A 14,718-nucleotide genomic window follows, 5' to 3' on the forward strand; every position below is an offset into this window, starting at 1 on the left:
GTTTAAAACGCATGATTTCAGCGCGATAAACATGATAATCAGAACCAAAACAGATGTTTTTAGCAGGTCGCAGCTCTATTCTGGAAAAGGGGTCGGGGAGCAGCAGCTCATTTGCATTTAATGAGACAGGCCCGAAAAACAGCGTGTTTCTGCTTCCACTCAAAATAGCAATTTTCAAAATGATATTATAAATAATTTGTGGAGTATTTTGAGCTGAAACTTCACAGACACATTCTGGGGACACCAGAGACTTATATTACATATTGTAAAAAGAGGCATAATATGTCTCTTTTAATCACTGATAATCTTCCACTTCAGTAAGCTTTTAACTATAACGACTGGATCATTGAGTCAATGGATTGTGAACTCTGGATCATTATGAGTTCTGAACTAATCATTTATATTTTATGGATGCATTTGGCAGACTCTTTTATCAGAAGTGAATTACAGTGAACGCAGTATAAGGCTGATGTCAAGAATTTCAATGAAAAAAAAACTCTATTTCAGTCTCTTCCACACACAAAAATGGCTTCAGTAAATGTTTTGCACAAGCCATATGGACCTCTTTTATGAGGTCTTTTTGTAATTTTTGGCTAAAATCCTCAAACACTTTCATGCTCCACAGAAGAAACTAAGAGATATACATTTTATGTGTGAAAAGGGATTTAAAAAGTACAAATTGTACCAGTTTAAATGTTCGTGTTCATGAACGTCACATACATTTTTATTTTTCCTTTCATCTTAAGACATACAGTATGTGACTGAGAGGATAAAACAGATGTTGCTATACACATCCAGATAAACAAAGAGCAAGAATACAAAGCCTATCTTAGAAAGGCTGTTCAAACAATATAGATATAGAACAAACAGATTAGGCAGCATTTTCTTTTTATCTTGCTTTTATTTGTGATTTGTGTACTTTTTTTTTTTTGTTATTTGTGTACATTTGATCTTGCTACCTTCCAGATCTATGATGGTAAAGACAATGCAGCTCACATGCTGGGGGCCTTCACCGGTTCGTCTATGCTGGGTCTGACCCTCATCAGCACCTCCAATCACCTTTGGCTGGAGTTCTACAGTGATGCAGAGGCCACTGGAGAAGGCTTCAAACTGGTCTATTCCAGTAAGTTATTACACTGGCCCTATACACTGCACACACTTCTGCACACAAGGGCTTGACCTTAGTAATAAAGAAACTCTATTTACTCCAAATAAAGTGCCTGTCTTAATAAAGAGTGTCTGTCTCGTAAGAGTCATCCACACATTGCAGAAGATTGACAGGAAGAAGGCAGTAGATGGAATGTTATTGTTTTATTTTGACCAACAGAGTGTTTCCTACGGGCATGTGATAGTTGATGATGGCTTCTATATTATCAGCATATCTTGCATATTGCCACATTGGCCATTAGTGAGCCACTTTATGTTTTTCTTGATGATAGTGTGAGCAAAACAAATAAGATGCAAGGAAACATCATTTTACATGTTATTTCCAAACCATTTTATCCCAAACAGCTGCATAGTTCAGTGCTATCAGGCCATAAATAGCTGATAGCGGTACATAAGCTGATAGCATAGCTATCAATGATTTATGAACTAAAATGAAATATTTTTATTCAACAAATGAAAAGATGCATGAAATCATATGATTTTTCTGGAAAATCACAATTCACGATTTTATCACGATTTTGTCATGTTAGTTTTGTTATTTTGCAAGTTGTCTGGGCAGTACAGCCAGACTAATTTCCCTATTTTAAAAACAAAGCCTTACATATATAAATATTAAATATAAAATAAAAGATATTTAGGCCAAAGTGGAGAAAGATAAAAATCTTTGTCATTATTTTATCTTTGTCATTAAAAAAATATGAACAAAGATACACATTACAAATACACATAATTTGCAAATAAAACACAGTGCTTTATTTTTCAGGTACAGCAGGTGTATTTAGCAGTAGCACTCAAGAAATTGAATGAACAAATATAAAAATAAAACACTATATACATTTCACTGTATAAATTATACATTGATTCTTATTAAAGGAACTGTATTAAAGTTATTCAGCCAAGAGCAGTGAGTGATTTTTCTCTTTGTGTTTTGTTGTATTAACATTAAAGGGATTGTTCACCCAAAAATGAAAATTCTGAAATCACTCACTCTCAAGTTGTTTTAAACCTGAATGAGTTTCTTTCTTTTGTTGAGCTTAAGTAATTTTGAAGAATGTGGGTAACCAAACAGTTGCTGGTCCCCAGTGACTTCCATAGTATTTTTTTACTATCAAAGTCCATGGAGACCAGCAACTGTTCGGTTACCCACATTCTTCAAAATATCTTATTTTGTGTTCAGCTCAAGAAAGAAATTAATACAGGTTTGGGAGAACATGAGAGTGAGTAAATAATGACAGAATTAGATTTTTTGGGTGAACTATCCACTTAATGACAAGTTGCAGCATGTTGTCACATCTAATATATAGGCATGCAGCCGTTTTTCTCTCAACTGTTTACTTTCACTTTAGACATAACCAACTGTGTTTTTTTATGTAAACGTTGTGTGTTTTGAGAGTATTAGCGCAATCAGAGGTGAAAGATAACTTAGTCCAGTAATCAGGCGCTGTTTGACAGGCTTTTTAGTGTGCACGCTTCAGTTTTACGCATTCACGATCACGTCCAGTTTTAATTGTCCACCATCAAAAATTGTGATATCGCACACCCCTACTTGTATTGCATTTAGTCACATCTGCAATCTCTAGAAATATTAGGAGGGATTGTTTACAAAATGTAATTGCATCACTTCATACTCTTGCTCAATTCCAAAAGATTTAATTTCCTCAGAACTCAACAACCAATAGATAGGAAAAGCTTCTTTTTTTTTACACAGGAAGGACATAACAAAAGCTTGAGAACACCTGAAACAATCAGCTTTTGGTCAGCTCAAAGGGATTATCAGAAAGTGGACCAGGAGAAACATGACTGTCTGTCTACTGACCTTGGCTTTGTTGGCCCAGAGCCAGAGTTGTGCAGGCACTTGGTCTGAATTCGGTGCGCTTTAATGCTATTGTGCTCGCAGTGTGGGATTCAACAAGGTTTTAGTTCCACTGGGGGGTAAAGTATTAACCTGCTGGTGGGCTATCTCATTTGAAATCGACTAAATCCCTGTCTCTCTACGATTCCATTCCCCCTGAAGGATTAGCCATTTGAGTGTATAATAAAGGTCAGAGAGAGCCAGAGAAGCCTGGCTACCTCCAGTATCTAGATGTTGTAATTTAGAGGCCTGATCCAGGACAGGGGTGAATGCAGCTGATTAAAATAGCATTGTTCATTTGGCTGAGTCCTAATCTCAACCCAAGCGTGCTGTGAAACTACGACCTGTAATCAACTAGCAATCAAAGTTGGGTGTCAGATTTTAGTGAAGTTGTTGCCTCCACCTACAGTTGATGCTAAGTGCTGTTGTGTTTATCTGTACTTAACAACTTGCAGCTTAATGGTGGGCCGCTGATAAGCTGTACAAGTCCCCATGTGGTCATCTTAAGAGACCTATTTTTTTTTTTTTTTGAGAGAGAGCAGTGAACTCTGATATAAGAGGATTTTGCTAAACCATGAAGACACCCTCAGTCTTTGTAACACTTTCATAACTTTGTCAAAGTAAGGTTGATCGTGTTACAGAGCTGAAATGTGGTAATTAATAAATGTTATTGAATTAAAAAGCATCTTATAATGCTTGACTGATCATTACATATGTTATAGTAGTTATTGTATCAAAATTCTATCAATAGTAATTGCGAAAATGGCAAATGCCATCGAAAATTAAGTGTGACTTAAGTTTATACTACTGTATATATTAATATTTGCATGTATATGAAATCATAAAATGCTAGTGTTTGTTAGTAACTTATTAATGAAGGTAACTATAAAAAGGAACTTTGAAAAATGTGTACTTATTTAGAATTCTGTGATATACTGAGTGAGCTACCATGTGTTTTCGGCTATTTCTGAGTACTGGCTGTTTAATGATAATGAGTCATAGCTACACAATTAATAACAGGATGTGTTGCACAGTGAGAGTGTCTGTGCTTTGGTTCTGATTATGGCTCCAAATTAACCAAGCACTTAATCTTAATTGTTCTGCCTGCTTAGCAAGAGACCGTCTCTGCCTACCAGCCCAGTAGGATCTAAACTTCAAATTGTTGCCGTTAATGATCACATTAATGGCAAACTTTTACAGCTTTGCCACAGAGCAGCATGAAAATATCAGGCAAAAGGAAAATTTCAGCAATCATCGCTGTAATGACCTCATAAAGCTGAATGTAGTTCGGTTTGTTCTCAGTCATATTCTGAATCTATTCTTACACTTTTCATAGTGCTTCATTTTGACAGGTTTATACAGGGATATTTTAATAAATGGCTCAAGTACAATAGAAGCACTCTTCTTAAGAAAATATTGACATTGTCTTGAGTCAAACAGCCATCAGTAATCTAACAGTCATAATGTCTTTCAGGTTTTGAGCTCTCTCACTGTGAGGACCCTGGGGTGCCCCAGTTTGGCTTCAAGGTCAACGACCAGGGCCACTTCTCTGGCAGCACCATCACCTACAAGTGCGACCCTGGGTACACATTGCACGGCAGCGGCGTGCTCAAATGCATGACGGGAGAGAGGCGGGCCTGGGATAATCCTCTTCCTTCCTGCATCGGTAAGACTTCAATGGCTCAAACTGTGTAGAAAAGATGTGCAGTAAATTATTAGTGTACTTCAAAGCAGGGTCAAAGTCATAGATGATTATAATCAGAATAAGTACGGTCTTTAAATTTTCTCAGCTTTGACTATTGTGTGAAAATACAAAGTCACTATTTCATAAATCTTGGATGATAAAAGCCTTTCCACATCAATACATTTTGCAGCCTTATGATTCTGCTGAAAGAATGCAAGTGATTTCTTTTTAACAGCACTGCTATTTGCATCCTTGTAGTCTGGTAAAGCCAGAAAACCCACAGTAAAATGCATACTTGATGTTGTACAATGGACGTGACTTGCAGGATAATGCATATGTTCTATTATTTTGCATGGTGTGCTTATATGCAGGTAACCTCATGAAAAAGTGACTCTTTGCATTGATCCTGATCACTCTGTCTGGGTTTATTTTGCAATATAATGTCTGTCAGAAATCATAGCACGTCAGCTGTCTTAACCGCGGCTTGTGTGCTGCATCATCACTGTGTCTGTCACGCGACTGTTGCCCTTTCGGGCTTGAACTGATGGTAAAACTAACAACATTATTAACTGTCTTGATATTTACTTTGAAAGCTGACGCTCGCGATTATGGTAAGGGGCGTTACATTTCCCACGCGTGCTTGTGGTGTTCGGCCAATCACAATGCACTGGGTCAGCTGGCCAATCAGAGCAGACTGCTTGTCAAAGGAGGGGGCTTTGTTGAAAACGACGCGTTTGAGAGAGGCGGGGCATAGAGGACCTACAATAATGTACAGTATTTGAAAAATAATGTGTTTTTTGATCATTAAAGCATGTCAACATATTCTGTTACACCAAATACACAAAATAATGATCTTTAAAATAGCATCATATGACCCCTTTAATTCTCACTATTAACTAGCAAGCATATTACTAGCATATTGGCTGTTTATTAGTACTTATGAAGCATATATTAATGCTTAATGCCTGCATATATTAATATGTTAATGCCTGCATGACCATATTTTAGATCCCTTAATCCTCTGGGGTCTTGAGGGGATTTTGGGGCCCTGGAGAAGTTTAGACATACCCTGACATTTGTGTTTTTTTCTGTATCTTAAAAACATTACATAACATAACATCTCAAAAGCACAGCATTTTGTTGTTATTACGAGTGTATACAAATAAAAGTAGTAATTTAAGTTCTCTTCGGCGTTATCAGGAAAAAAATGCCACAAAACGCGCCCGCGCATTTGTCGACCTCAGAGAAACTTAACAACTACCTTACTACCCATTAATAAGTAGCAAATTAGGAGCTTATTGAAGTAAAAGTCGTAGTTAATAGTTAGTTAATAGTGAGAACTGGACATTAAAATAAAGTGTGACTCAATGAATGTAAAATGTACAAGATGACATTATAAAATCAGTAATTGTCATAAAAAATAGTAATATTGTAGATTTTTTGTTATTCATGCTTTCTTTTGACATTTGAAAAATTCAAGAAATATTACTTAATGCAAACAGGTAAATTCATGGACTACAGAACGTATTCTATTCTTATTATATGATTAATGATCGCTTTACCTCTTTAACATCCTTTTAGTGCATGGAAAATTTTTGTTGTCATAGAAACCACATTTAAACTTCGGTATTGGCGAGTATGCATCATTCCAGCCTGATCTCTCCTTGTGGTTATCATAACTGAGCTCAGTGTTGCTCTCAGCTATTTGTCATCATTATCAAGGGCTGCAGTATAAGCCCCTCCCCATTTCTGTAGTTAGCAAAGCTGCAATATTGCTCATATTTTGCACAAGAAAAAGCACCGTAGAGCTTTTAAAAGGCCGCATTGTGCTGCCTTAGTAGAATTTTAACCTTTTGAAGTAAATCCTTCTTAAATGAATACAAACGGCAAATGTTTCTTAACAAAATTAGCAGTGGTGGAAGCCCCTCGCACCATCTGGGATTAATGGTGAAGGTTGTTAATATTATAGCTGATGCAGGGGGTCTCGGTTGAGCTATGGAGATGATTCTTCATCAAGCGTAGCACATGAGGGGTTGAGATAGGACTGTGTGCTGCTATTACTTCCTTCATTTTCCTGATGAATGGCGATTATGGGGATTTAGCCTCCAATGAGTTGGATATTGGTATGTCTACTGACCCCAGATCAGATTTGCTCACTATTAGATTTAGTCTTAATGAGGTCTGATTAGACTCAAAGCACTTGTCCAAATTGCTTCCGCACAGCAGATGTAGATAAAACACAATGACTTTCTTGTGTTAAACACAGAGATTGTTTTTCTACTCACATTTGTCTCATTTCTCCGTCAAAACCGATGGTAGGCTTGCAAAATTCTAATCAGCCTTGAAGTTTCAGGCTGATATTTTGCAGGCTTATCTGCCAGCATTAATAATACATACTTAATAATGTGGAGGATATTTCACTTCCTTTGACAGGCGAAATGTGCGGGTCATTTGATGTGACCTTTAGCAAAAGTGAGATATATCAAAATAGTGAGAAGGCGTATCCTTTTCGCCATTCCCTTTTTTTTATTACATATGAAATATGTAACTATTTTTATATTTTTTCATTCAAGTCCACAGGTAAATGGTGTGAATGAGATCTTCCAATTCACCCGTTTCTGCAGAGGAGGCTACACCACCGCAATGCTAAATCAGCATTCCTCTCAGCAGCAGTGCCATAATCTGTGGGCCGAAGCGTGCAGTCATAAACACACCTAGCGTGAGACGGCTCAACATGTCATGTTGTCATAATTGCGCTAAGAGAGGACATACAAATTTTCAGCCTCAAAACCAGAGGGCCCCGTCAACTCCCAATCTTCCTGCACTGATTTTCAACGCGTGAGCAGCCAATCGGGTGATTGAGCACTCCTAACAGTCCAATGACACGTGATTGAGCCGCTGCTTTGATGAGCGATGAACATGGCAGGATGTTGGTTTAGCAAGAGGCTTGGGAGGAATACGTTTGGAAGATGCCTCTATTCCGGATGTCTAAAAACACGCTAATGTTCAGATTAATCAAGTCACAATCTGAACCTTGTTATTCAGGCTTCATTGAGCTGTGCGTCCATTGTTTGTCATGTAGATGGTTTATGCAAATGAGGCTCAGTGACAGGAATTGCTGAAAAGGGAATCATTAAGAAATGGTGCATGTCTCTCTCGAAACTGTTCCTCCCGGCCCTTGCAGTTTTTTACAAGAGGGAGAATGGGAGAGACAGGATAGGGGAAGATAGAATAGGGGTCTGAGGGGAAAAGAGAGTGCCTGCAATTAAAGTTTCCTAATAAAGTGCTTGTGAAAGCCGACTAATAATGAACCGAGTACAGAGGGCTAAAGTGGCAAGTCTGAATGCCATCAGGAGGCATCAAAATGGATGTCAGGTTCATTTGTTCTTTTGATTGATGCTCTGACTTGAAGCTGACAAATCACCATGGCTGCTTATTGGGAATTTGAGGAGAGTAGAGGAGTGGTGAAACAGACGAGGTGAAACAGTTCCAGTCTTAGCCACCATTGTTGCGCGTATCTTCAACTATGGGTACTTTTGACCCTATGGACTTAGATATTAAACTTCCTTAAAATGCACTTCAAACTCAGGATAATACAAAATACAACTCAAACTTGGTCGTTTCATAGCTAGCGTTTTATTAATCCTAAAGATACACATTTTATAAATAAAATAAGGTGTCTGCAGGTGCAGTGTGAATTTTATATTTAATATTTAAAAAAAAAAAATGGTAATAATGATTAATAGTAAAATGTTAAGGGGTATACATAATTTGTGTTTATTACTGTTCCTCCCAGAACAGTTATAGACCAAATATATAAATATTTTATTAGCATTACTTCTAAAATGTAATATTTTCATTTTTTTCTGATGGATGTTAATATTTTCATAATTGTTTGTTACAGGAGGTCTACATCAAAAAATTGGCATTTACATTTATCTCCAGCACTGATATAGTCAGAAATGTGTCAAAATGAAGAGAAACATTTGAAAGTTTTAGAAAGAAAAACACACCTGAAAGTTATTTAGTGTTAGTGTTTTTGTTTTGTTTTGTTTTTTTGTACTGTCAGTTGAATAAATTAAGCTTTAAGAAGCCTGCACACCAGACTCTGAAGACGATTGAGATGCCTGTGGAATCACACATCAAAATGCGTATGTTTACAGCAGATTTTATTCTTCAGATTTTATTAGAGATAAAATAAATAAGTATGTTTAGTCTAATGGGACTGTTTCCCACCGCAGTAAAAACCAAGCTTCAATACATGACACATTGCTGACTGTAACTGACTGAGTTACAGGCTTTATCAATATATATTGATCATATAAAATAAAATACGAGCTAAACGGGGATGCTGGGAGAGGTAACTGGCTCAGTGCAGTTTAAAAGCTAAAGCTGAATTATTCAGCTTCAGTAGTTCAGTTCCCCTCTTGGTTTTTACATACATCTTTTTTCGACTTTTTTTTCAAATAATAAATCAATTGTTATTCTGCACGTTCCAGAAACTTTTTGCACTGTGTTTAGATGTCTGAAAACCTCACGGTGCTTTATTGATTTAACTGCGCGTTTTACACTGCTTTTTATTCTCAGACTGCCCCACTCGTGTTGTGCTTGTTTGCCAGGCACCCCTAATTATTTCAGTGCTCGCCTGCAAATCTTCAGGGGCCATGATGTGTTTGTACAAGTGTGAGAGTATGCATAAACTGACTACTGTTTAATTCTTCTTCTCAATTTTCTTTCTGTCTCTTCCTCCCACCCCATTTTGTCCTTTGTTTTTCCCCAGCTGAATGCGGTGGACATTTTAAAGGGGAGACATCAGGACGCATTTTGTCGCCAGGTTATCCGTTCCCCTATGACAACAATCTGCGTTGTACCTGGGTCGTCGAGGTGGATTCGGGCAACATCATCAGGTGCCGATAAGTATTTACTTCCAACTTCCATCTGCTGTCCGTCTTCCTCTAGAGTTAGGGATTGGAACATTACCGAGCCCATAAGAATGCAGCTAGCGAATTCAGCTGAGACTAGAGGTCTTTATCTATTAATAAAGCTCTAATGGCAGACCTGGCCAGTGATGTACAGAGAGAAGAGGAGACATCAGATGAGCTGATGGTACCTCGTAAATCTCTTTGTTTACCACCTGCACGGCCAAATTCATTATAAAGCTTAAAACGCTGTTGCACCTTTAATGTTGCACTACAACCTAAAAATGTGTCCTCTTTCCAATTCTCTCAGCAGCAAAAGCTTTTTGAAATCACATATCATTCATTATTTGTTCATCTGCGGCTGATGTCTCGATCAGACCAGATTGCTAAAGTGTTATCAAGGACCGCCGCTCAGAATGGAGATGTGATTGTTCTCCTCAATTATTGAACCCTGGAGCATAATATTTGTGATATGATTGTCTGACACTACCTTTGTGTGATTCATCACGGCTCTGCAAAGAATTTTGAGCATTCATTTCTGCCAAATCAAGCAAATCTTTTATCTACTGTATTCCAAGTAAATATCGAATAATCTGCTGAGCGATTTAAATATGGAACACTTAGTGTTATTTAGTATCATTGAGATAATATTATAGGTTTTTTTTTTTTTAAATATTTGTTTTTATATTTATATTTTCTCTTTTCATTTTCATTTTAGTTAAAGTTGTAGTCATTTTGTTGTGTTTTTGTCTGGTCTTTTGCTGTTTTTTAATGTCTATAAAGTTTTTATTAGTTTTTAATTAAGTTGTACTTTGTTATTTTAGTATATGTGACCCTGGACCACAAAACCAGTCTTAAGTCGCTGGGGTATATCAAGTTAAACTACATGAAAATGAGCAATATTGCTTACTAGCTGAAATTAAGTTGAAGTTTTTTTCAGTTAACATTTATTTAATTTCAAGTAACAAAAGTGGTTTTAAGGGTCTTAGTTCTAGTTAACTATAATAACCTTTGCATGCTTTTTGTTTTATGCATTGGAAGAATAATGAACAGCACATCTGTCGTATGTCAGACAGTCCTTTGTTTCTGTCGCTGTACATTGTGCATCTAATGAAGCATGACTTGTATCACTGGATACATCTACATGTATTTATTTTTATATTAACAGCCTGCAGTTTTTAGCCTTCGACACCGAAGCGTCCCACGACATCCTAAGGGTATGGGACGGGCCTCCAGAGAATGAGATGTCTTTGAGGGAGGTGAGCGGCTCTCTGCTGCCTGAGAACATCCACAGCACCCTCAACATGGTTACCATTCAGTTCGAGACAGACTTCTATATCAGCAAATCTGGATTTGCCATGGAGTTTTCAAGTGAGTTGATTTATTTTTTTAGCGTTCTAATTAGAGTCCTGTATTTCGATTGACAGCATACATACAGTAACTGCTCATAAGGTGTTAACTGACTGTTAATTGGTTTGAATGTGATTACAGGTTCAGTGGCCACTGCCTGCAGGGATCCAGGAGTGCCTATGAACGGCAGTCGTAATGGAGATGGTCGGGAGCCTGGAGACATTGTGACCTTTCAGTGTGATCCTGGGTATGAACTCCAGGGAGAAGAAAAGATTACCTGCATACAAGTGGAAAACCGCTACTATTGGCAACCAAGCCCTCCTGTCTGTATAGGTAAGGGTTTATATTGGAATTTAATTAAAGGAATTAATCTGTTAGAATGAGTATTTGGCTTTAGAATTATACAGGCTTTACCACGGCTACACGAAAGTAACACTGCATTCAAGCAATAATATTAAAGGGGTCATATGATGCTTTTTTAAAGATCATTATTTTGTGTATTTGGTGTAACAGAATATGTTAACATGCTTTAATGTTCAAAAAACACATTATTTTTCAAATACTGTACATTATTGTAGGTCCTCTATGCCCCGCCTCTCTCAAACACTTCGTTTTCTACAAAGTCCCTCCTTCAGACAAGAGAAAGGAAAACTTGAAATCGCATCATATGACCCCTTTAAATAAACATTACAATTAAATAAACAAATTTTATTTAAAAAAAATAAAAAAAGAATCGGGTAACAGAATGGGTCAGAATGGGTAACAGCACTGGATTGTTTAATTGACATATAGTTCCCATATTTTAAAGAAAATATGTTTGTTTGTTTTATGATTTGAGGGAAAAAAAGAATAAAGAAAATTATTATTATTATTTTTTTTTAGATGTATTTATTTTGTGGTCACTTTTAAAAATTATAATAAGCAAAAATCATGTGTAACAAAACTAAACATTCACATTTTAGTCATTTAAATTAGTTCATTTTTTTACTACAATAAATTGACTACCAATTCAACAAGTTATCGCCAAATTATGTCTTTAATTGTTGTATGATTTTAATTGTTAGATACAGTCAAAATGACCTCTGATACATGTGTGTATAACTAGCTACTTATAATAAACATATAGTATCTAACAGTTCACTCAACAAAACATGGGATTTATACGTTTTTCAGGGATCAGGGATTTGTGTCCCTGATGCTTTCAAAAGGCATGATACACCAAAGTGTACTTTTTTGTGCTGATCTGTAAACATTAGACAAAGCCTCATACATAAGAAGTATTGTTTTACTCATTTTCATAATGCATATTCATGATTTTGAGACATCTAAGAGGCTGAGTTAATTGGTACATATTGCTTTAGATGTTGACAACAGAACTTGTGTCTAAAAAGTGCTCTAAAATTAGGCAGTTTTTATCAGCCCATTCTCATGAGTTGTATGCAAACTGAGGGACCCGACACAATTGAGATTCCTTATCATCTCAGTGACATGAAAGTGTGCCCAAATGAGTGAATATCAAATTACGAGGTGCAGATTGTCTCTTCCTTTCAAAAGATACATCATTTTGGAAGCAGGAAAGTGAGGGTACAGAATTTTAGTTTTATCCTTTCATATTCTAAATAACCTTTCTCTCTTGCTGTAGTTCTCATTCTCATATATAAGATATGAGCGCTTTACATGGCCCGGTTCCACAGAGGAGCTTAAAATGTTCTCAGTATCTCTGTCTCTGCATGTTCACTCCAGCACTCTTTCTCTGGGCTCCTGGTTCGCTTGCACAGATGTTTAAGCCGCATGTTTTAATAAGAGATTCTCCTCATGTGTTACTAATGCCCATATGCTGCTGATATGAGTCCTCTGTGTTTTCCCAGCTCCGTGTGGGGGCAATCTCACCGGTTCCTCTGGGTTTATTCTGTCACCCAACTTCCCTCATCCATACCCACACAGCAAGGACTGCGACTGGCTCATAGCCGTCAACTCTGACTACGTCCTGTCTCTTGCATTCATCAGGTAAAGAAATCTATAAACTAATTTGTATGGCTGTGGTACTGCTTTAGATTATTGAATAATGTCTTTTTTTTTTTATCAGTGGTGCAATAATTTAATTTAATGCAGATATGCATGTATATATAAAGGAGATATGTTTACATATTTTTTTTATATTTTTCATATATATATATATATATATATATATCTTCTTATATATTAAATAAATATCTTATATATTTTCTATGTTTTTAAAAATGAAATATATTCTAGAACATGTCTCGGCTGAATTTTTCTAAGATGTGTATTAGAAAATTCTTATGCACTATTTATGGACAATAAGCAGTTTCAGGGTAGCATTTGTGGCAGAATATAGAAGGAAGTTTGTATGGTATACTTACCATAGGTGCTCAGGAAGTTTTGTGAATGCAGACAGTGCAGTTCTTTGTCACAAGGTTAATATCAGCCGAACCCTCTGTTGTGTTGGGGTCAGCGAGATTTAAATGGTGGCCGATGAGACAGTAAAATGCACTATCGGAAATAATCTCGCAGTGCGCATATTCCTGGCCTTTCATTTATGCCCTCACTTGAGCTATAATATCTCAAACTGATAAGTTCATGAGTTCATTTAGAGGCTGCTGTGTCATAACGCTGAATTAAAAATGAGCGCCCACGGTGTCCTTCGACATGGCCGCAGTCGACATGTTGAGTAATTATGTAGCGGCAACTGCTATCACTGTCTGAATTAAAATGCATTTCATGTAGGGGAGAGATAATGAGCCCAGCTGGAATTCTTTGCTCATTTTGTCTCTAATGAACATGACTGTGTTTTTTTTTTAAGTTTCCCCTCGTCTTGCCTTAAAGGTGTAGAGCGATGTCTCTGCCTTGAGTGATGTGACCAATTAGTCTAAAAGCAGGGTTGATAAATTCCCTTCACAGTCCAATCATGTTGCTAATTATGTCCATTTTTCATTTAGCCAACACGTAGCGACGCTCAAGTCGCAAGCAGGATTCTCCGTCCAGCCGGGGTCAGCGTGGGGTTAAGTTCAAGTGCTGTTGGAGTTTGTTGTATTTGACAGTCGCCGTAGTCCTCCCTCCATGTTAATGCTAATAGCGCCGCTAGCATGCGATTCCCTTCTACCTGGATCAAAGGGTGTCGTGAGGGTCTAGTCCAGGCGTGAGTGCGTGGAATATTAAGCAGGATTCACACGCACTCAGCGGAAAAAGAAGTGCTTAGGTTTCAACATTTCTCCCTCTGTATATCTGTTTCTCACGCTCGCACTAGCAGACTTTGAAATATCAGCGACTGTTGAACGTTTAAACTTTGCCTCTTCTTCCCTTTGACTCATCATCTAAGAGCAGTTCTTTTAATGACAGCAATAACTCCAAAACAATCTTCCGTTCTGCCTGTGTGTCACAGTTTAGAACATTTATCAAAACAGGAGCTGCCATTTGAGACTGTTTTGTGAGTTTCCTGTGCCTAATATTTTTCAAAACCTTCACAGCTACTAGTTAAAGCCATACATCAGCCTCAAAACAGACGATGAAGAACTTTTTTTTTTTCTCTCTCTTTTTTTACCCAGCCCAGCAGGTAGTGTCATTCTCATGGTTGGCATTACATTTGAAATAGCATCTTTCTCAGTTAAATTTCATCCTCTCCAAGTAAATAAGCATTTTGGAGTTCTGCCAGAAGGGCAATGTCTCAAACAGGTTTCTAATAAATAGCTCTCATTCGGTTCCATCTCAAAGACTTTCATTACACA

The 14,718-nt window shown here is 37.1% G+C and overlaps 1 protein-coding gene across 1 annotated transcript in view; it reads left to right on the top strand.

The window, feature by feature from the left end:
- The window catches only part of LOC107742859 (CUB and sushi domain-containing protein 3-like), a gene marked incomplete at its 5' end in the record, with an annotated part of 265,370 nt that overhangs the window by 133,811 nt on the left and 116,841 nt on the right, over positions 1 to 14,718 (top strand). Inside the window, 6 exons of the mRNA XM_016555932.1 lie at positions 967 to 1,123; positions 4,494 to 4,685; positions 9,484 to 9,610; positions 10,791 to 10,993; positions 11,114 to 11,305; positions 12,841 to 12,979. Of these exons, the coding sequence (XP_016411418.1) occupies positions 967 to 1,123; positions 4,494 to 4,685; positions 9,484 to 9,610; positions 10,791 to 10,993; positions 11,114 to 11,305; positions 12,841 to 12,979 (1,010 nt within the window). The remainder of the gene's footprint in view (positions 1 to 966; positions 1,124 to 4,493; positions 4,686 to 9,483; positions 9,611 to 10,790; positions 10,994 to 11,113; positions 11,306 to 12,840; positions 12,980 to 14,718) is intronic.

The sequence above is a fragment of the Sinocyclocheilus rhinocerous genome, unplaced genomic scaffold (assembly GCF_001515625.1).
Source record: "Sinocyclocheilus rhinocerous isolate Xijiao unplaced genomic scaffold, SAMN03320098_v1.1 scaffold1338, whole genome shotgun sequence".
NCBI lineage: Eukaryota > Metazoa > Chordata > Actinopteri > Cypriniformes > Cyprinidae > Sinocyclocheilus > Sinocyclocheilus rhinocerous.